Here is a 21,910-nt window from a genome sequence, read left to right as displayed (position 1 = left end):
AGCTACTAAAAAGGATAAAATGTGTCACTTAAATGTTACCAAAAATAAATATAAGAACAAGATCTAGGATTTACTGTATTTGATTCCATGTCTTTTACTCTGTAGACTCTAGGCTAGAAAAAAAGCTATGGTTTATTAGCTGGGCATGGTAGCTCACACTTATAATCCCAGCGCTTTGCGAGTCTTGAGGTGGGAGGATTGCTTGAGCCCAGGAGTTCGAGGCTGCAGTAAGCTATGATCACAACACTGCACCCCAACCTGGGTGACAGAGTGAGACTTTGTTTCAATAACAACAACAAACCAACAAAAACACCTACTAGGTGCAAGGTACTGGGTACTTTGCATACATTACATTAGTTAATCCTAGTAATGATTTGTCAGGGTAAGTATCATTCCCAACTAATACTCAACAAAACATATGTAGGTAGTTCAAGTAAGTTGCCCACGATCACATGGCAGCGAAAGCAGCAGAACTGGAAAATCCAACTCCTGGCTGACTATGCACTTTTGTGAGGCCACAGCATGTCTGATGGCCCCATCCCTGACTGACTTCCCAAGCTACACAGAAGGACTGATCCCCACCAGGTGATCCCACAGCCACCTTGTGCCCAGAGTGAGTTTCTCTGCTTGCAGCTGCGTATCTTCCTGGGCCTCCCCTGCTTAGTGAATAACCCCAAGAGTCAGCTATGCCTGTCACTCTCCCCAACACATCTGAATAGCAACCAGCTCCTGCTGAGTCTACCACTAACTCCCGACTGTGCCCTCCAATCCTTTCCTACCTTTTGTCTTCCTTCCATCTCCATCCTCCTTACTCCCTCCAACCACCACCTCCTCACCTCTATTACAAATATATTTCCAGAGCCAAAATCTGGTCCACAGTGCCCCTACTTAAAACTCTTCACGGCCGGGCGCGGTGGTTCACACCTGTAATCCCAACACTTTGGAAGTCCAAAGCGGGCGGATCACGGAAGTCAGGAGATCGACATCATCCTGACAAAGTGAAACCCTGTCTCTACTAAAACCCAAAAAATTAGCCAGGCGTGGTGGTGGGCACCTGTAGTCCCAGCTACTCAGGAGGCTGAGGCAGGAGAATGGCGTGAACCTGGGAAGCAGAGCTTGCAGTGAGCAGAGATTGTGCCACTGCACTCCAGCCCGTGCAACAGAGCGAGACTCCGTCTCAAAACAAAACAAAACAAAACAAAAACTCTTCACTAGCTTTTGACTGCTTATAGCTCTTCTTAACTGCTGGGCAGAGGAACATGTTTATTATGGTGAACCTAGGTTTATTAAACACAAATCCCCCCACACTGAACTGGAGAGGACTCAGCATTATCTATATAGTACCATCATTCTTATTTTAAATTCTGGCTCGGTGCGGTGGCTCACACCTGTCATCCCAACACTTTGGGAGGCCAAGGTGGGCGGATCACATGAGGTCAGGAGTTTGAGACCAGCCTGGCCAATGTGGTGAAACCCCGTCTCTATTAAAAATATAAAAATTAGCCGGGTGTGGTGGCGTGTGCCTGTAATCCCAGCTACTCAGGAGGCTGAGGTAGGAGAATTTCTTGAACCTGGGAGGTGGAGATTGCTGTGAGCTGAGATTGCACCACTGCACTCCAGCCTGGGCGACAGAGTGAGACCCTGTCTCAAAAACATAAAAAAAAATAAACAAACAAATAAATAAATTGCAATAGAAGGCCAGGCACAGTGGCTCACGCCTGTAATCCCAGCGCTTTCAGAGGCCAAGGCCAGCAGATCACTTGTGGTCAGGAGTTCAAGACCAGCCTGGCCAACATGGTGAAACCCCATCTCTACTAAAAATGCAAAAATTAGCTAGGCATGGGGGTAGGTGTCTGTAATCCCATCTACTCAGGAGGCTGAGGCAGGAGAACTGCTTGAACCCGGGAGGCAGAGGTTGCAGTGAGCCGAGATTTTCTTAGTGGAAGAGATGGTAGGTCTGTGCACTGTTCACAGGTCAGGGCCTCTTTTTTTTGAGACGAGTCTTGCTCTGTCGCCAGGCTGGAGTGCAATGGCGCAATCTCGGCTCACTGCAGCCTCCGCCTCCCGGGTTCAAGCGATTCTCCTGTCTCAGCCTCCCAAGTAGCTGGGATTACAGGCGTGCGACACCACGCCCAGCTAATTTTTGTATTTTTAGTAGAGATGGGGTTTCACCGTGTTGGGCAGGTTGGTCTCGAACTCTTGACCTTGTGATCTGCCTGCCTTGTTCTTTCAAAGTGCTGGGATTACAGGCGAGAGCCACCATGCCTGGCAAATTTTTGGGCAGACAACTTATAGTGAAGACTGACTGACTGAATTAATTAATTTTTGAGATGGAGTCTCACTCTGTAGCCCAAGCTGGATTACAGTGGCGCAGTCTCGGCTCACTGCAACCTCTGCCTCCCGGGCTCAAGAGATTTTTGTGCTTCAGTTTCCTGGGTAGCTTGGACCTCTGGCATGCGCCACTACGCTCAGCTAATTTTTTTGTATTTTAGTAGAGAGTACAATTATTTTGGTATTTTATATGCTGCCCAGGGTGGTCTCGAACTCCTGAGCTCAGGTGATCCGCCCGCCTTGGCCTCCCAAAATGCTGGGATTACAGGCGTAAGCCACTGTGCCCGGCTCACAGGTCAGGGCTTCTTATCTCTGACAGCCCACAGTGAGCAACAATATTGACAATAGCTGTGCTTTATATCATGCTAAGTCTTTTGGGATATTAAAATCTGTGAGTGTTTATAGGAATGTATGACATACATAAATGTCAGCATACACTTTGCAGTGGGTAAAGAAGAACTTCCAGATAATAGGAAAATGCCCACATTCCTTACCACATACAGCCCTCATGGCTGCTGAGCTCTGATCCAGCTACTTGCTGGCCTTCCACCACCACTTGCCTCTAGCACCCTACCCCTTTATTTTCCTAGACCGAACCCCCTGCAGATCCCCAAAGGGGTCATGCTTTGCTTTTTGCGGGGGGAAGGATGGAGTCTCACTTCTGTTGCCCAGGCTGGAATGCAGTGGCGCCATCTTGGCTCACTGCAACCTCCACCTCCCAGACTCAAGTAGCTGGGATTACAGGCATGCACCACCACACCTGGCTAATTTTTTTTTTCTTTCTTTCTTATTTTTTTAAATTGAGACAAAGTCTTGCTCTGTTGCTCAGGCTGGAGCACAGTGGCATGATCTCAGCTCACTGCAACCTCTGCCTCCAGGGTTCAAGTGATTCTCATGCCTCGGCTTCCCGAGTAGCTGGGATTACAGGCGCCTGCCACCACACCTGGCTAAGTTTTGTGTTTTAGTAGAGACAAAGTTTCACCATGTTGGCCAGGCTGGTCTCAAACTCCTGACCTCTGGTGATCCACCTGCTTTGGCCTCCCAAAGTGGTAGAATTACAGGCATGAGCCACCACACCCGGCCTAATTTTTGTATTTTTAGTAGAGACAGGGTTTCACCATGTTGGTCAGGCTGGTCTTGAACTCCTGATCTCAAGTGATCTGCTCGCCTCGGCCTCCCAAAGTGCTGGGATTACAGGCAGGAGCCATGGGGCCATGCTTTTCTGCACTTCCAAGCCTTCCCTTGCTAGCGCTCACCTCCTCAGAGCTCACTGCACACTGTGAACCTGCCACACTTGACTGCATTTGTTTGACTCCATGTCTATTACTGTTTGGACCAGGGATCAGATTTGGCCCAAACAGACTCTCCCTCTGGAGCATCTTTGGAAAAAATTCGAACATTCTGCAGCTGTCAAATTCATCCCAGGCTGCCCCAGCCAACTCACCACCCATATTCATGCCCTCCTCATCTAGGTCCTGTCCACTGTCATAGCGAGTCTTTTTCTTGGGATCAGAGAGGATAGTAAAGGCCTCTCCAACTTCCTTGAACTTCTTCTCCTCCTCCTTCTGAACCTCAGCACTGGCTCCACTATGCCGATCTAAAGTGGGGAGTAAAATAACAACTCAGAGGAAATCAAAGTTTCAAGAAAACAAAATGTAAGAGAAAAACCACTTTATGTCTGATTTTGGAATTTGGCATTTCCCAAAATTTGGAGTCTGCAACACCTTATTCTCAGGTGAAGAACCTCTCCAAGGTGTCACCTCTGGACCAAGTCTGGCAGTTGGCCTGCCCTGCAGGTTCTTCCCACTGAGCCCACTGCCCCCACCTACTCTACCTGGATGGTGCATCAAGGCCCGTTTCCGATAAGCTTTCTTGATCTCGTCCTCAGAGGCATTCTTGTCCACTCCCAGAATCTTGTAGTAATCTTTCCTCTTACTCTTCTTCAGTTCCAGCTGTGCATTTTTTAGGAGCTGTTTGTGTTCTAGAGGAAGACATCTGGCATCAGTGGACAAATCTGACTCTGGTGTTTCCCTCACCAGGTCTCAGCCCAGCTGCCTGGGAGTTACAGGCCTTATTAACCATGCCAGGGACTTTTACAGTGCTTTCTTCTGGAGATTAGAAAAAAATCTACTCAGACAGGCACAGTGGCTCATGCCTGTAATCCCAGCACTTTGGGAGGCCAAGGCGGGCGGATCACCCGAAGTCAAGAGTTTGAGACTAGCCTGTCCAACATGGTGAAACCCCATCCCTACTAAAAATACAAAAAATTAGCCAGGCTGGTGCCATGTGCCTGTAATCCCAGTTATTCGGGAGGCTGAGGCAGGAGAATTGTTTGAACCTGGGAGGCAAAGGTTGTAGTAGTTAGCTATGATCACACCATTGCACTCCAGCCTGGGTGACAGAGCCGGACTCTGTCTTAAAAAAAAAAAGAAAAAAGAAAAAAGAAAATCTACCTAGACTTAGGTTCCTTACTTTAGCCTCACCACACAAAAAAGGAAATGAAAACGACAGGGAGGATCTGGAACCAGAAAACAGGTGCCTCATGCCTCAACCCAGGATCTCTGTTCACTTTTTCTTTTTGTTTTTGAGATGAAGTCTCGCTCTGTCGCCCAGGCTGGAGTATAGTTAAGCAATCTTAGCTCACTGCAACCTCCGCCTCCCAGGTTCAAAGAATTCTTGTGCCCCAGCCTCCTGAGTAGTTGGGATTACAGGCGTGTACCACCATACCCGCTAATTTTTGTATTTTTAGTAGAGACGGGGTTTCGCCATGTTGGCCAGGCTGGTCTCAAACTCCTGATCTCAGGTGATCCGCCCGCCTCAGCCTCCCAAAGTGCTGGGATTACAGGCATGAGCCACCGTACCCAGCCTTTGTTCACTTCTTTCTGGCTGGTGATCAAATAAGTTCTAGGTACATCCCTTATCCCTGAATCAAACTACCTTGTGTACAGACTTATGGCCTACAAAGAATTCCACACACTTCCCTGAAAAACAAACGCTTTTAAACTTACCTTTCGTTTTCTCCGTCTGATACACTTTTTCATAGTCTCGTACTGCTTCTTCATACTGTTCCGTGTCCATGTAACTGAGAAGGAAATACAAGGCAATATAGCACTCAGACATAAACAGCAACGGTTCTCAGGATCACTCTAAGGCAAGAGGCATGGCTCAAGCAAGAGACACACACTTTTGGTAAGATGCTTCTGAAACAGGAGACCTTAATCTAGCAGTGAAAGAAAATTAGCTATCAAGTCCTCGAGGAAATAGAGGCCGCATGGCACTTGCACCCACCAGCAAAGTGATGTTCAGCTTTGAGCAGAAAGTAATCAAGAGGGAAAAAGTTCCTTCTGACACAGAGCCACCTAAGAGGTACTGGACTGCCTTAGAAAAGGCAATGTGAAGGGATCTACTTGATTACTTTGGGTTGAAACACACAAGAGAAAAATTATCAAGTGAATAAATGGGTATGAAAGAGCTTTGAAACCTATAGTGCCATAAACATGCAGGACTAGCTACAATCCAGAGTAGAAGTGGGATTAGTGAGTCACTAAAAGGATCAAGTTCAACGTGGTGGCTGCTGGCAAATCCCTCCACTAAGACCAATCAATGAGAGACGCAGGTGAACGAGACAGAAAAGGGAATTCTAAACACAGGTTGGCTTTTATTTCGGTAGCACAAAAGAAAGGAGGGGCCCTTGGCCCAAGATTGGAGGAATCAAGCTTGATAGGATGACTGCCAGATCTTTTTTGTTATTGTTGTTGAGATGGAGTCTCGCTCTGTCACTCAGGCTGGAGTGCAGTGGTGCGATCTCGGCTCACTGCAAGTTCCGCCTCCCAGGTTCATGGCATTCTCCTGCCTCAGCCTCCCGAAAGCTGGGACTACAGGCACCCGCCACCATGCCCGGCTAATTTTTTGTATTTTTTTTAGTAGACCTTGTGATCTGCCTGTGTCGGCCTCCCAGAGTGTTGGGATTACAGATGTGAGCCACCGTGCCTGGCCAACTGCCAGATCTTTTAAGTGTCTCTTCCACAGAAGCAAGTGGCATTTTTCATGCCCAGATAAAATCACTGGCACCAAGGCTGGCCTACCAATTAACGGCTGTGGTAGGAGTTCCAGAGACAGCCACTGTCAGCTGGGGAAGGGGAAGTGATCATGCAGTACAGCTAGCTGCTGAACAAGAGATTCAGTTTCTTACACTGCTACCACCCAAGCCCAGTTTCTTTCTCTCTCTCTTTATTTGAGACGGAGTCTTGCTCTGTTACCCAGGCTGGAGTGCAATGGCACGATCTCCACTCACTGCAACCTCCACCTCCAGGGTTCAAGTGATTATCCTGCCTCAGCCTCCTGAGTAGCTGGGATTTCAGGCGTGTGCCACCATGCCCAGCTAATTTTTTGTATTTTTAGTAGAGATGGGGTTTCATCATGTTGGCCAGGCTGGTCTCGAACTCCGGACCTCGTGATCTGCCTGCTGTGGCCTCCCAAAGTGCTGGGATTACAGGCGTGAGCCACCGCGCCCGGCACAAGCCCATTTTCACAAATATCACAGATCCCCACCAGCTTGGAGGCCAGGGCAGGAGAGTGCTACCAATGTGGCTGGCAAAAGAGAGGCCCAACATCTTTGGCATATTTGATTTTCTGGTACCATTTTGATTTATGACTTTAAAAAAACCAATGGCCTGCAAACACAGGACATAAATATTACATTAGGAGTTCAGAATCAATTTACAGAATAAAATGTAATATAATTTGAAGTAAGAGAAAATTGATACTTTGATACTGCACTCCAGACTGGGTGAGAGAGCTGGATCCTGAATTTAAAAAAAAAAAAAAGGAAAACTGATAGCTGATAGCCCTGGGTATAGAATGATGTGACAAATGATTAACCCTGATGAACTTTCTTTAGGTCTATATCTATATGTAATGTATTAAACAAACTATACCAATTTGCATTTTTACTTCATGCTTTTTAAAATTCAGGGATATCCTCACATTTTAATTTTGTTTAAAAGTTGAAGTACAGGCCGGGCATGGTGGCTCAAGCCTGTAATCTTAGCACTTTGGGAGGCTGAGGTGGGCGGATCATGAGGTCAGGAGGTCGAGACCATCCTGGCTAACACGGTGAAACCTTGTCTCTACTAAAAATACAAAAAATTAGCTGGGTGTGGTGGCGGGAGCCTGTAGTCCCAGCTACTTGGGAGGCTGAGGCAGGAGAATGGTGTGAACCCGGGAGGCGGAGCTTGCAGTAAGCTGAGATTGTGCCACTGCACTCCAGCCTGGGCGACAGAGCCAGACTCCGTCTGAAAAAAAAAATATATATATATATATCTTTATAGAGATCGGGTCTTACTATGTTGCTAAGAGATTCAACCACATAAACATGAAAACCATCTATTTCAGAAAGAACCTTAAAAAAGCATTAAAAAAAAAATCAGCAAACTGGGAGAATATGTGCAAGTACCATAACAGACAAGAGTTTAACATCTTTCATGTCAGTGAGCTCATTAACACTAGATTCCAGTTGGGCGCGGTGGCTCAAGCCTGTAATCCTAGCACTTTGGGAGGCTGAGGTGGGCGGATCACGAGGTCAGGAGATCGAGACCATCCTGGCTAACACGTTGAAACCCCGTCTCTACTAAAAAAAATACAAAAAACTAGCCGGGCGAGGTGGTAGGCGCCTGTAGTCCCAGCTACTCGGGAGGCTGAGGCAGGAGAATGGCGTAAACCCGGGAGGCAGAGCTTGCAGTGAGCTGAGATCTGGCCACTGCACTCCAGCCTGGGCGACAGAGCCAGACTCCGTGTCAAAAAAAATAAAATAAAATAAAGTTGAAGTAGAAAAGTAAATAGGGCTTTAGGGAGGAAGGGTGAACTCTAGTTCATGATGGCATGTGTAGCAAAGATGTACGGGTGGTATCTCCCCAACTTTAGGGGTAAGTTGAGGCAGACTGCAGCAGTGGTCAGGCCAGAGGTAAGAGTTTGGCCCGAGCTAATCTCCAGTACTTCTTGTCAATTCCAGCTGCTTCAGGAGATTGTTGCCAAATACTCAGCCAGCTGAACAGGGCATGCTGTCTCCCCTGTAGTGATCTCAGAGGCAGAGCCACTCCAAGAAGGGCAGTTCTGTTTCTACCACAAAGATAAGAAGTTGTCTGATCAAACCAATTCCTTATTTTTGTTTCTTGCACATAAACAAAGAAGAAAATAATCCTCCATCCAATTATCCTCCAAGCAAATCAAGAATTTTCTATGGTGTTGGCTGGGAGCTTGCTTTGGAAAAAAAAAAAAAAAGGCCGGGCGTGGTGGCTCATGTCTGCCTGTAATTCCAGAATTTTGGGAGGCCAAGACAGGCAGATCACTTGCAATCAGGAGTTTGAGAACAGCCTGGCCAACACGATGAAACACCGTCTCCACTAAAAATACAAAAATTAGCTGGGTGTGGTGGCATGTGCCGGTAATCCCAGCTACTTCAGAGGCTGAAGCAGGAAACTCGCTTGAACTCAGGAGGTGGAGGTTGCAGTGAGCCAAGATGGTGCCACTGCACTCCAGTCTGAGCGACATAGCCAGACTCCGTCCCAACAAAACAAAACAAAATGATTTTTCTCTTCTCCTTCCATCCCCTGGCATTCCATATACAGAGCATTCCATTAAGTCGATACAGTATCAAGTATCTAGCCACCCCCCTCCCACTGGACATGTAGGTGATTCTCCCAATGCCTTTTTTTTTGCTATTATAGATGAAATTGCAGTAAACACCTTCATGTATATAGCATTTTGCATCTGTTAAAGTCAGTCTTTGGCTGAATCAAAGGGTGCTCCTTTTGTCTTCCAAAGCTTCTGCTTCTGTGTGCCAGTGGTTTGCAAAGATGAAATGACTGACAGTCGGTCTCAGAAGTTATAATTCCATGTATGTTTCTGTTGGACAGACTTAGTCATTGACTTAGAAATTCACTTTAAAAAAAAAAAAGCATCACACACAGCAGCAGTTTTCCTATTTTAATTGAGATAATTTTGAGAAAACTAAGTGGGAGGTAGTCCATGAGATATTCTGTACCACTGATGAGCCAAGGAAGCTTAAACTACTGGCTCATCAGGCGTCAGTGACAGCATCTGTTCTTTGGATGTGACATTTTATAAGGAGTGGAGCAGGTGCTGGAGGATTAGTATACAACAAATACGTCTTCTTTAAAGAACTTTAAAGATGGGAAGTTCTTCTCCACCTAGAGAATTATCTGAAATCAGAAGAGGTGGATTTCTCAGAAAGGTTTCTCCTAGCCCTGTTCCTATCTGGAGAAAATCGGCTGGCGGGTCTAAGAGTAAGAGGAGCAACTATTCCAGGGAGCACCCTGACTCTGGGGCAAATCTGAGCATTAGAGGTAGGCACATCCTGGCTTATAATCACCCTGTCAGACACAGAGTGCCCTCCACTCAAAACATTCAAGCAGAGAGTAGCCATCCAGGGTATTTCAAAAGGAAGTTCCTTTATCCTGGGAGGCTGAGCCGGATTACATCTCTTCCAACTCTAAGACTGTCTTCCCTCACCCAGAACAAACAGGATGAAATACAACTCTCAACTGTCTCTAAGAGTTACTTTCTCTTCCAAGCACCATACATTCATTCAACAAAACATTTACTCAGTGAGCACCTATGTGTCAAGCACTGTGCCAAGTTAGAGCATAAGTGTACAACATAAAATAAAATCTCCAAAGGAAATGGATTTAAACTTTAACAAAAGGCATTTGGGTCAGGCATCAGAGGAAACTTACTGACCGTGAGGGGTGTTAGACACAGGCATGGGAGACTGAGGGAGCTTGTGCAATCTCCTCCGCTGGAGGTCTATAAAGATAGTCTAGGGCTGGAACAATCCCACCTAGAGGCAGGGGGAAGGACCAAATGACCTCACAACATCTCTGGGTCTGCTTCGTCATCCACAAGGCAATTCCCCTGAGGCCAGCGGCAACTCCCACTTCCCCCCACCCACCAGAGGCACTTACCACTGAGCTCTTCTCAAGTAGGCTTTTATGTAAGTGTCATCAAGCTTCACTGCATTTGTGCAGTCTTCTATTGCATCATCTAGTTTCCTAAGCTTCAGGAGAGAGAGAGCAATCATACTTCACATCTTGGGTGACTGAGGGAGCTCAGAAGCTGTGAGCATGGCTTCAAAACTCTAAGAGGATCAGTCATGCTGGCCCCCTAAATGTCATATTAAGTTCTAGTTCTTTGACACCAGGACTATGGACAGCAACTTCAAAACTGATTTCTCTTGTATATGATACAAGACAGGCACATTTGTCTTCAAGGATAAACTACCTTTACCATACCATGTTAGTGCCCAATGAAAACATGGACATAGCAAGGCTGGTTCCTGCCCTCCTTTATTCCAGAGGCCACCTAGAGGGATCAGAAATCACTCTGATTTTTAACTGCTAGAATTCTGCAAGGGCAAGGAGTCTACTTTTTGTTTCTCATGTTGTGTAGGGCCACAAAAGCACTCAGGCCATTTTCAACCATGCATGGTGACCATCAGTTACACTGGAGAAAAACAACAAGCTTGCCTCATACTCTTCCTCCAAATCACTCCTAAAAAATAAATGATCACTTGCATAAGCAAAACAACAACAAAAAAGCAACAGTAGCTGCTTAAGATTATCCCACAGCCCCTAGCCATTCTCTTACTGGAGGAAAGGGACCTTAAAGAACAGGTGAGAATATCCTTGCAAATTGTCCAACTGCCCTCAAATTCCATGGAGATGACAAAAGCTTGCCTCTTCGAAGGGAGTTCCTAACAAGCTATTAACCATAACAACTTTTCCTCTTTCATCTTGCTCACCCTCATTGGGCACATTTCCCAAGACCTTTTGATGTCCCTTAAAAATATATCTATAGGCCCCAAGATCTAGATCAAGAGCTTACCTTGGAATTAACCGTACCCCGATTACAGTAGAGTTTAGCATTTGTTTTTATATTGTTGGGGTCTATCCCCAGGGCTTCTGTGTACAGTTCATATGCTAGTTTGTAATTTCCTTCCTTAAATGCTTTATTCCCATCTTCTTTCTTTGCTTTGAGTGCTTTGGCATTCTACAGAAAAAAGCAAGGGGAAGATCAGTTCATATCCACAAAGCCTCAGACCACTTGCACAGAGAAGCCAGAGTCTATTTTCAAGTTCTTGGCTTATGGTAGTTTAGCATCACAGAGCCCCGCCAACCCCCAATCTGGGCTATCTGTTGCTCATTTGAGCTTTCTACAGAGTGGACGGGAGAAACCAAGAGTTACCAAAAAGACCTATGTTACTGGGTCTGCCTCCACTTCCCAGGGCAAGTATTACTATCTATCTTCACTGAGGGGAAAAACAAAACAAAACCTTCTTAGATATTAAAGGCATCCAACCCTATATGATCGAATTTACCTTTAGGTAAATAAAAGTAGTCCTAAAACCATTTCTAATAAAGACCAAGCATGCTTGCAAAGCAGGAGGAAAGACTACGACATTCCTTGCGATTCTAAAACCTTCCCCTCTAGCCATCTTAAAGGTCCCAAAAGGAAGCTTTCTTTCCCAGTTAGGTCTGGTGACTAGAACTTACTCTGCAGGCAATGCAGGCTTTCTCGTGGTCAGGAGCCATCCTGAGAGCCTGTACGAAAAACTGAACTGCCTTCTCAATACAATCTTCGTAATAAAGGCAAAGACCTCGTACATACAGAGCATCTGCATTGGTGGAATCCATTCGTAGAATGTCACTGCAATAGTCAGAAAAGGGCACATTGAGCTGTGCTTTAGAATGTCCCCACCATTACTACCACTGTGGCCAGTTTTTTCCTTGACCATGTGTCTAGCATTCAAAATATCCAAAGGTAGACAGATTCCCAAGAACTGTTCCCAAACTTTCCCCAAATAAACTACCTGTAATTATCTTTAACACACATCTTGTGTCTTACAATCCTCATTAAACTAGAACAGGGTTTGGCAAACTACAGCCCACAGGGCCATATCCTTTCTGCCACTGGTTTTTGTAAATAAAACTCTATTGAAACAGCCACACCTATTGGTTCATCTATTATCTAGGGCAGCCTTTGCACTGCAATGGCAGAGTTGAGTTAGTTGCAACAGAGACCCTGTGGCCTGCAAAGGCTATAAAATCTGGCCCTTTGCAGAAAGTTTGCCAACCAGTGGAGTAGGAGGAAAAGGACTACCTTAAACAAACAAACAAAAACCACAAAAAACTCCCATAACACAATCTGTTCTTTCATATATAGCTCAAGTACCTGCTATACGACTATACTCCTGTATACCCTATGGGTTTTCAAAGCTGGTCTAATCTTTGACTTTAAGTCTTAAAAGGGTCTCATCAGCCGTAGCTGGCCTGCTCTGGGGACCATATCCTGTGGTGAAGCTGCCGGACACCATCAGACCAATGGTATCTGGCATTTTAATGCCCAACTGGCCTGACTGCATACCTAGCCACAGACTGTGCTTCTGGATAACGACCCAGCATTGCTAAACATTCTGCCTTGAGGATTTTGAAGCGATGGCAGGCAGGGGCAAATTCTAGGGCACGGTCCATGCAGAAAACAACCTGTGGGGAAGAAGAAAACAAATAAGGCTCTTCATCAGGGACTCCAGAAACATCTTCACTTCAGTTTAGTCACAGGAAACAGACTCAAAGCTCAAAGAAGTCTTTGGGTCCACTATTAAGTAGTATCAAAAGTTTAAAAACATACCTAATTCATTAAATAAACGCACTGAAATGAGGAGAGCAAAGATTCCAGAGGATAATGAGGACAGTGAACATTTACTGGGTGCCTTTATATATGAACCCATTTAATCCTCACAACAATTTTATGAAATAGGCAATATTATAACTTTTTTTTTTTGAGACAGAGTCTCGCTCTGTTGCCCAGGCTGGAGTGCAGTGGCGCGATCTCGGCTCACTGCAATCTCTGCCTCCCGGGTTCACACCATTCTGCCTCAGCTTCCCGAGTAGCTGGGACTACAGGTGCCCGCCACCATGCCGAGCTAATTTTTTTTTGTATTTTTAATAAAGACGGGTTTCACCATGTTAACCAGGATGGTCTTGATCTCCTGACCTCGTGATCTGCCCTCCTCAGCCTCCCAAAGTGCTGGGATTACAGGCGTGAGCCATCACACCCGGCCTTAAGATAGTTATTTTAAATGGTTCTAAATAGGCTACATCAGATTACTATTCCCAACATGCCACTATACAAACCACAAGCCAAGGAGCTCTCACACACACAAAAAGGTAGGGATTAATTTACTCTTTCAGCCTCATAAACCATCTTTTTACTAGTCTGTCCTCTGAGCTTTCAGTTTTGGTTTAGCTGCTATTTATTCCTGGGAGAGCCTTGCTGAATCACATTCACTCCAAGAATAAATGAACCAAAGGAGAAATGTGGAGTTAAAGGACACCTATTCCCTCTAAGAATCTGGCCGTGGGGATCAGGAAGAGATAAACTCTGAAAACTTACAAGCAGAAAAATTCAAATTCCATCAACAGGAGACTGGTTAGATAATATGGACATGCATATAATGGAATACTATGTAGTTCTAAAATAAAATGAAGAAGCTCTTCATGTACTAATATGGAGAGTTCCAAGAGCTACTCAGTAATTTTTTTTTAAAGGTGCAGAACTGCCAAAAAGCATACATCTTTCATGCTAAGTAAAGGTAGAAAATCCAGGATCTTTATTTTATATATGTACAACAAAACTACAAACCTCACTCCCCTAGCTTAGGGGAGTGAGAACTGGGCGAAGAGAGGACAAGGTGGAGGGGACACTCGTCACTGAATATTTTTCATACTTTCTAAGTTTTGTTTGTTTTTGTTTTTGAGATGGGGTCTTGCTCTGCTGTTCAGGCTGGAGTATTAGTGGCGCAATCATGGCTCACTGCAGCCTTGACCTCCCAGGCTCCAGTAATTCTCCTGCCTCAGCCTCACCAGTAGTTTGGACTGCAGGCACATGTCACCACACTCAGCTAATTTTTAAAATTATCTGTAGAGACAGGGTCTCAATAAGTTGCCTAGGCTAGTCTCAAACTCCTGGCCTCAAGTGATCCTCCTGCCTTGGCCTCCCAAAGTGCTGGGATTACAGGCATGAGCCACTGCACCTGGCAATACTTTCTAGTTTTTGAACCATGAATAGCACCGATTCCAAAACTGAAATTTAAAATATGAGCAAGTCAGTAAACTCTACCAGCTTACCAGCTGTTCACTGAGAAGACTTTCTGCAGTGTCACACAGCAGTGACAGGAATGCCTCTCCTTCAGTGGCACAGGTTACTGTCCTGAAAGTTTTTTTTTTTTTTTTTTTGAGATGGAGTTTCGTTCTTGTTGCCCAGGCTGCAGTGCAATGGCATGATCTCAGCTCACTGCAACCTCTGCCTCCCGGATTCAAGCAATTCCCCTGCCTTCGCCCCTAGAGTAGCTGGGATTATAGACATGCGCCACCATGCCTGGCTAATTTTTTGTAGTTTTAGTAAAGACAGGATTTCTCCATGTTGGTCAGGCTGGTCTCGTACTCCCGACCTCAGGTGATCCGCCCGCCTTGGCCTCCCAAAGTGCTGGGATTACAGACATGAGCCACCGCGCTCGACATGTCCTGAAAGTTCTAAGGACAATATGAAAACTTAAGCATTACACAGGTAGAGTTGTGCTAACTGTCCTGCCCCCCTCAGATGGAAAAGGAATGAGGGGGCAGGAAGAAGTCAGTCAAATGTCAGCAGCCACACCCCGCTGCCTTCACAAGGACCCCGTTTTGTGCAGAGCTGGTCCTGCTCATCATGGGGCTCATCAGCGCCTCACTTCCCACCCCCACCTCCCCATGACTAGGGACAGCTGCAGGCAAAGAAGATCTTTTGTTTCTTCCAAGTTCATCTGTTTCCCCTGCCAGAATCATAATTCTTCATTTGTGACATCACCATGAGCTACAGTGGGGGGGCTGGGATGTCACAAACAGAGGATTCTGTCACAAACTCAGGATTCTGGCTCCAGAGTAGGCAAGAGAGAAAAGAAACCCAAAAGACTGCCTCTCAAGACAAAGCTTTTGCCTATGTAAACCTCAGAAAACGTGACAGTAGGCAGAACTGCTTTCCAAACACACACACGCCAAACAAAACAAACTTACGAATTACACTACAAAGACAACTGTGGTTATTAAAACCAATGGACAGAAGAGGGATGCTAATAAGTTACTGCTGGGACTGTGCAGAAGCTAATCAGATATATACATTACCAAATAAAAGACTATCAGTGAATGTGAATGATTCTTAATGTACCTGCTTATCAAACATTTACTGAGCACATGCTCCAAAAAGCACTGAGCAAATTCCCACATATGAAGTGACAACTTTGTTCTCTGGACAGTAGTCACAAACTTAAGTGATGCAGAAAATCTCTCCTGATCAGTGGTTTTTAACCTTTTGGGGGTTATCTACCTCCCTTTCAGAAACTCAAGTGAACACTATATCCAAGCACCATCTAAAAAAAAAAAAAAAAAAAAAAAAAAAAAAGAAGAAGAAAGGAGTTATATAGATAAAGTATAATAACTGCGAGGTCTAGAAAGATATCTACAACTTTTGGCCAGGCACAGTGGCTCATGCCTGTAATCCCAGCACTTTGGGAGGCCAAGGCGGGTGGATCACCTGAGGTTGGAAGTACGAGACCAGCCTGACCAACATGGAGAAACCCCATCTCTACTAAAAAAATACAAAATTAGCTGGGCATGGTGGCGCATGCCTGTAATCCCAGCTACTCGGGAGACTGAGGCAGGAGAATCGCTTGAACCTGGGAGGCGGAGGTTGCAGTGAGCCAAGATCACGCCACCGTACTCCAGCCTGGGCAACAAGAGCGAAACTCCATCTAAAAAAAAAAAGAGAGAAAGAAAGGTATCAGGCCGGGCGCGGTGGCTCAAGCCTGTAATCCCAGCACTTTGGGAGGCCGAGACGAGCGGATCACAAGGTCAGGAGATCGAGACCATCCTGGCTAACACAGTGAAACCTCGTCTCTACTAAAAATACAAAAAACTAGCCAGGCGAGGTGGCGGGCGCCTGTAGTCCCAGCTACTCGGGAGGCTGAGGCAGGAGAATGGCGTGAACCCGGGAGGCAGAGCTTGCAGTGAGCTGAGATCCGGCCACTGTACTCCAGCCCGGGCGACAGAGCCAGACTCCGTCTCAAAAAAAAAAAAAAAAAAAAAAAAAAAGAAAGGTATCTAGAACTTTTATACCTTTCTCACATTTCAGATGTCTACCCCTTTGACATGTAAATTTTCAAGAACTACCACACAGTCTAACATCTAAAGACAGTCTAATGCCAAAAAGAAGGGGACGACAGGTTAAGCACACTATTCAAAAATGTAAAAGGGGGTTCTCCCATTTTTGTTCTTTTTTTTTTTTTAAGAGACAAGGCTTCATTATGTTGCCCAGGCAGGAGTGCAGGGGTTTTTCCACAGGCTCAATCCCACTACTGATCAGTATGGGAGTTCTAATTTGCTTTGTTTCCAACCTGGGGCAGCTCACCCCTCTGTAAGGAACCTGGTGGTTCCCTGGTCCCAGGAGGTCACCATATTTATGCCAAACTTAGTGTAGACACCCAATCAGCATAGTGCACTATAGCCCAGAACTCCTGGCCTCAAGCAATCCTACTGCCTCAGCCTCCCAAGTAGCTGGGCTATAGGCATGGCATTGCCCAGCTCCTTATTTCTGATTTAAAAACAGAAGTTAAAGCCAGCTCTTATTATTCAAATAAAAATGGATTATCCAGGGCCAGGTGTGGTAGCTCACACCTGTAATCCAGCACTGTGGGAGGCTGAGGCCAGAGGATCAGTTGAGCTCAGGAGTTTGAGACCAGCCTGGCCAACATGGTAAAACTCTGACTCCACTTTAAAAAAAAACAAAAAAAGGGCCAGGTGCGGTGGCTCACGCCTGTAATCCCAGCACTCTGGGAGCTGAGGCGAGCAGATCAGGAGGTCAGGAGTTTGAGACCAGTCTGACCAACATGGTGAAACCCTGTCTCTACTAAAAATACAAAAATTAGCTGGGCATGGTGGCACATGCCTATAATCCCAGCTACTCAGGAGGTTGAGGCAGGAGAATCACTTGAACTTGGGATGTGGAGGTTGCAGTGAGCCGAGATTACGCCACTGCACTCCAGCCTGGGAGACACAGCAAAACTCCATCTCAAAAAAAAAAAAAAAAAAAACTACAAAAATTAGCTGGGTGTGGTGGCATGCGCCTGTAATCCCAAGGTGGCTGAGACAGGAGAATCACTTGAATTGCTTGAACCCGGGAGGTGGAGATTTGCAGTTAGCCACGGTGCTCCAGCCTGGGTGACAGAGTGAGACTAGGTCTCAAAAAAAAAGATTATCCAAACCTAATGTTTAATTCCAGCTGGCTCTCCCTTTATTAAGCAGTACAGCACTGGCCAGCGCTTTACATCAACAATAGAAACAAACTCAAGTGGCGCGCTTATTTTACCTTCATTATAGGGCCAAATATAATTAGTAAGTACCTTAGCACAGAACATTTTTAAGAGGAAAAGTCAAACGCCTAATTTAAGTGATAATTTACTATTCTAGATCTTTTGTGCCATACTACTCCTCTTAATTATCATACACACACACGAATGGGAATTTTGTGACAAAGGGCAGATGAGATTATCTCATGGTTGTACTGTACCTTCCGAAAATCTCGCTTCTCAAAATCTGTTTCTGCTATTTTCTCATATTCCATGACTGCATTAGCATTCTTGAACTACACCAGAAAATCAGACATAGGAAAGTTTTAATGAAGCTGTAGATTAAACAACCACAAAAAAATTAACAAGGCATTGATGAATTCGAATTGAGTAAATATACCACACTGCCTCTTTTGATAGAGACAGGGTCAGACTCATACCTCCTGTTTTGAGTGGCCACTTTTATGATCCAGTTCTAGGGCTCTCTGGCAACTGTGACAGGCTGCCATGCATTCCCTAGAGAGAGGTGGCACTTGCCCTCTCATAGATGTCTCTAGAAGATTTTCTTTCAAGAAAATCAGAACCACAGACATTTCACAAACCAAATTGATGAAGATACAGTCAAGACTCCTTAACAGGGCTAGACCCAAACTTCACCCTCAGTTTGAACTTCAAGTCAGAACACAAGTGTCATGCTTGATATACATAAAATAAAGGCAATGCATTGCTAGGGATTGAGCATACGTTTTGAGATTCTCACTGAAATGCATCTAGGGTAAACTGTATATACAGTCATACGCTCTGGTCAACAATGAACTGTATATATGGCAGTGCTCCTGTAAGATTATAATACCGTATTTTTACTGTACCTTTTCTGTTTAGATACACAAATACCATTGCGTTATAGCTGCCTACAATATTCGCGCTATAAAGGTTTGTAGTCCAGAAGCTACTGCCATATAGCCTAGGTGTGTGGCAGGCTATGCCACCCCGGTTTGTGTAAGTATACTTTATGATGTCTACACAGTGACAAAATCACCTAACGAAATGTATGCCTGTCATTAAGCGACACATACTGTATATGGAGATGTAATTAAAACATGTTTTAGCTGCTACCAATTTCATCAGGGCTTGAATTTACTCAAATTCTTTTTTATTTTTATTTTTTTTGAGATAGGTTCTTGCTCTGTTGCCTAGACTACAGTGCAGTGGTGCGATCATGGCTCAGCTTCAACTTTCTGAGCACAAGCAATCCTCCCACTTGAGCCTCCTGAGTGGCTGGGATCACAGATGCATGGCACCAGGCCTGGCTAATTAAAAGATTTTCTTTGTGGAGACAGGGTCTCACTAAGTCCCAAACTCTTAAATTCTTTAACCTCACTTAAATCAGTCCCTGGAAGCATCTGCCTATTCCCCAGCCATCTCAGAAATGCTTCAATTTTCACAGATTTTTAAAAGCTGTCAATCACATTCAAAACTCATTTTACAGATTAGGAAGCTGAGACTTAGAGACACTATGAAGCTCGCCTAAAGTCACCCAGGTGTGCTGATGGCAGAAGTGAGACCAGACCTCATTTCTGACTTTCAAGTAGCCACTCCTCCCAAATATACCATACTGCCTCTTTTGATAGAAACAGCATCAGACCCGTACCTCTTGTTGTGCCTGAGCATTTTTATGATCCAGTTCTAGGGCTCTCTGGAAGCTGCGACATGCCGCCATGGCATTCCCTAGAGAGAGGTGGCACTTGCCCTCTCGTAGATGTCCCTAAAAGAACACCAAGAGGGAAGAAAAGCAGCATGATTGGCCAAGTGGAAAGAAATCAACAGCAGCAACAAACACCCACACGAAACAAACATAGAGGCCGGGCGCAGTGGCTCACACCTGTAATCCCAGCACTTTGGGGGCTGAGGCATGTGGATCACTCGAGGTCAGGAGTTCGAGACCAGCCTGGCCAACATGGTGAAACTCCGTCTCTACTAAAAATACAAAAATTAGCCGGGTGTGGTGGCATATGCCTGTGGTCCCAGCTACTCTGGAGGCTGAGGCAGGAGAATTGCTTGAACCTGGGAGACTGAAGTAGCAGTGAGCTGAGATCACGCCATTGCACTCCAGCCTGGGCGACAGAGCGAGACTCCATCTCAAAAACAAAAACAAACAAACAAAACTAATACAGAATGAAAATGACTACAGCAGTTCCCAACCTGGGCAATTTGACCTCCAGGGGACATCTGGCAACGTTACGAGACATTTTTGGTTGTTACAATTGTGCAGAGGGGACGCTACTCATACCCAGTGATTAAAAGTCAGAGATGACGCTAAACAGCCCACAGTGCACAGTATAGTCCCCCACAACAAAGAATAATCTGGTCCCAAATGTCAGTAGTGTCAGGGTTGAGAAACACTGGGCTAGAGAAACTCAACTGTAGCAACCCAGCCTTCCCCAAACAGCCCCATTACATACATACCCGGACAAAACTGTCATCCAACCTCACTGACTGTTGTGCATCTCCAAGAGCTTCCCGGAACCTTCCAAGCATCATCAAGGTGGCTGCTCGATTACCATAATAGCTAGCATTTTTAGGACACATATCTATAGGAAAGACAGAAGAATGTAAAACAAAGTTTAGAACAGGTTCCTGCTTTGAAAACTTAGAGGGGGCTGGGCGCAGTGGCTCATGCCCGTAATCCCAACACTTTGGGAGGCCAAGAAGGCGGATCACTTGAGGTCAGGAGTTCCAGACCAGCCTAGTAAACATGGCACAACCCCATCTGTACTAAAATACAAAAAAAAAAAAAAAATAGCTGGGCGAGGTGGCAGGGCACCTGTAATTCCAGCTACTCAGGAGACTGAAACATGAGAACTGCTTGCATCTGGGAGGTGGAGGTTGCAGTGATCCAAGAGCACACCACTGCACTCCAGCCTGGGCAACAGAGGAAGACCCTGTCTCAAACAAACAAACAAACAAACAAAAAACTTAGAGGCCATCTCCCTCCAACCAATATTAAGGGAATCTATCTGTAATGCTGATAAACTCCATTTTCTTCATGGAGACAGGGTCTCACTCTGTTGCACAGGCTAGAGTGCCATGGTGCTATCTCGGCTTACTGTAACCTCTGCCTCCTGGGTTCAAGTGATTCTCGTGCCTTAGCGTGCCAAGTAGCCAAGCAGCTGGGATTACAGGCATGCGCCACCACACCTGGCTAATTTTTGTATTTTTATTTATTATTTGAGGCACAGTCTGGCTCTGTTGACCACGCTGGAGTACAGTGGCATGATCTCTGCTCACTGCATCCTCCGCCTCGTGGGCTTAAGACATCTTCCTACCTCAGCCTCCTGAGTAGCTGGGACCACAGACACATGCCACCACATCCAGCTAATTTTTGTATTTTTTGTTGAGATGGGGTTTTGCCATGTTGGCCAGGCTGGTCTTTAACTCCTGGCCTCAAGTGATCCACCTGCCTCAGTCTCCCAAAGGGCTGGGATTATAGGAGTGAACCACTGCACCCAGCCCTGACACACTCTTCAGAACGCCACAGCCAGCACAGTGGCTCACACCTATAATCTCAGCACTTTGGGAGGCCGAGGTGGGCAGATCACTTGGGGTCAGGAGTTTGAGATCAGCCTGGCCAACATGGCAAAACGCTGTCTCTGCTAAAATACAAAAAATAGCCGAGCATAGTGGCACACGCCTGTAATTCCAGCTACTCAGGTGGCTAAGGCATGAAAATCACTTGAAACTAGGAGATGAAGCTGGCAGTGAGCCGAGATTGTGCCACTACACTCCAGTCTGGGTGACAGTGACACTGTCCCCAAAATAAATAAAAGTTTGCATCCAAATTTCTGACTGCTTGTGCAAATGGACAGCAGCAATGATAAAATCAGTTTTAAAACAAAACAAGGTACAGCTTTAAAGTGCAGTGATTATCTTTTGAGGGGAGAGGCAGCTTATTAATCTTAATGAACTGTGTTTTGTATAATGAGACATTAAAATGAAATGTGCGTGTTGAGTTGGGGTAAGCAAATTAGGTGAGAAGAATGCTGACATGGGATTAAAATATGCTGGCAAATTAAGCATGGAGATAACTAAGACTTCTTTTATGTACAAAGGCCATTTTCTGAGGTAGTA

The 21,910-nt window shown here is 45.4% G+C and overlaps 1 protein-coding gene across 1 annotated transcript in view; it reads right to left on the bottom strand.

Annotated features, from left to right (window-relative positions):
* The window catches only part of DNAJC7 (DnaJ heat shock protein family (Hsp40) member C7), a 43,550-nt gene that overhangs the window by 1,220 nt on the left and 20,420 nt on the right, over window positions 1-21,910 (bottom strand). Inside the window, exons 3-12 of the mRNA XM_010386389.2 lie at window positions 20,249-20,373; window positions 19,434-19,547; window positions 18,004-18,078; window positions 12,772-12,890; window positions 11,901-12,054; window positions 11,233-11,397; window positions 10,314-10,405; window positions 5,340-5,413; window positions 4,166-4,312; window positions 3,776-3,928 (exon numbers count right to left, since the gene is read on the bottom strand). Of these exons, the coding sequence (XP_010384691.1) occupies window positions 3,776-3,928; window positions 4,166-4,312; window positions 5,340-5,413; window positions 10,314-10,405; window positions 11,233-11,397; window positions 11,901-12,054; window positions 12,772-12,890; window positions 18,004-18,078; window positions 19,434-19,547; window positions 20,249-20,373 (1,218 nt within the window). The remainder of the gene's footprint in view (window positions 1-3,775; window positions 3,929-4,165; window positions 4,313-5,339; window positions 5,414-10,313; window positions 10,406-11,232; window positions 11,398-11,900; window positions 12,055-12,771; window positions 12,891-18,003; window positions 18,079-19,433; window positions 19,548-20,248; window positions 20,374-21,910) is intronic.

The sequence above is a fragment of the Rhinopithecus roxellana genome, chromosome 19 (assembly GCF_007565055.1).
Source record: "Rhinopithecus roxellana isolate Shanxi Qingling chromosome 19, ASM756505v1, whole genome shotgun sequence".
Classification (NCBI taxonomy): Eukaryota; Metazoa; Chordata; class Mammalia; order Primates; family Cercopithecidae; genus Rhinopithecus; species Rhinopithecus roxellana.
This window is presented reverse-complemented; position numbering and strand designations above follow the sequence as displayed.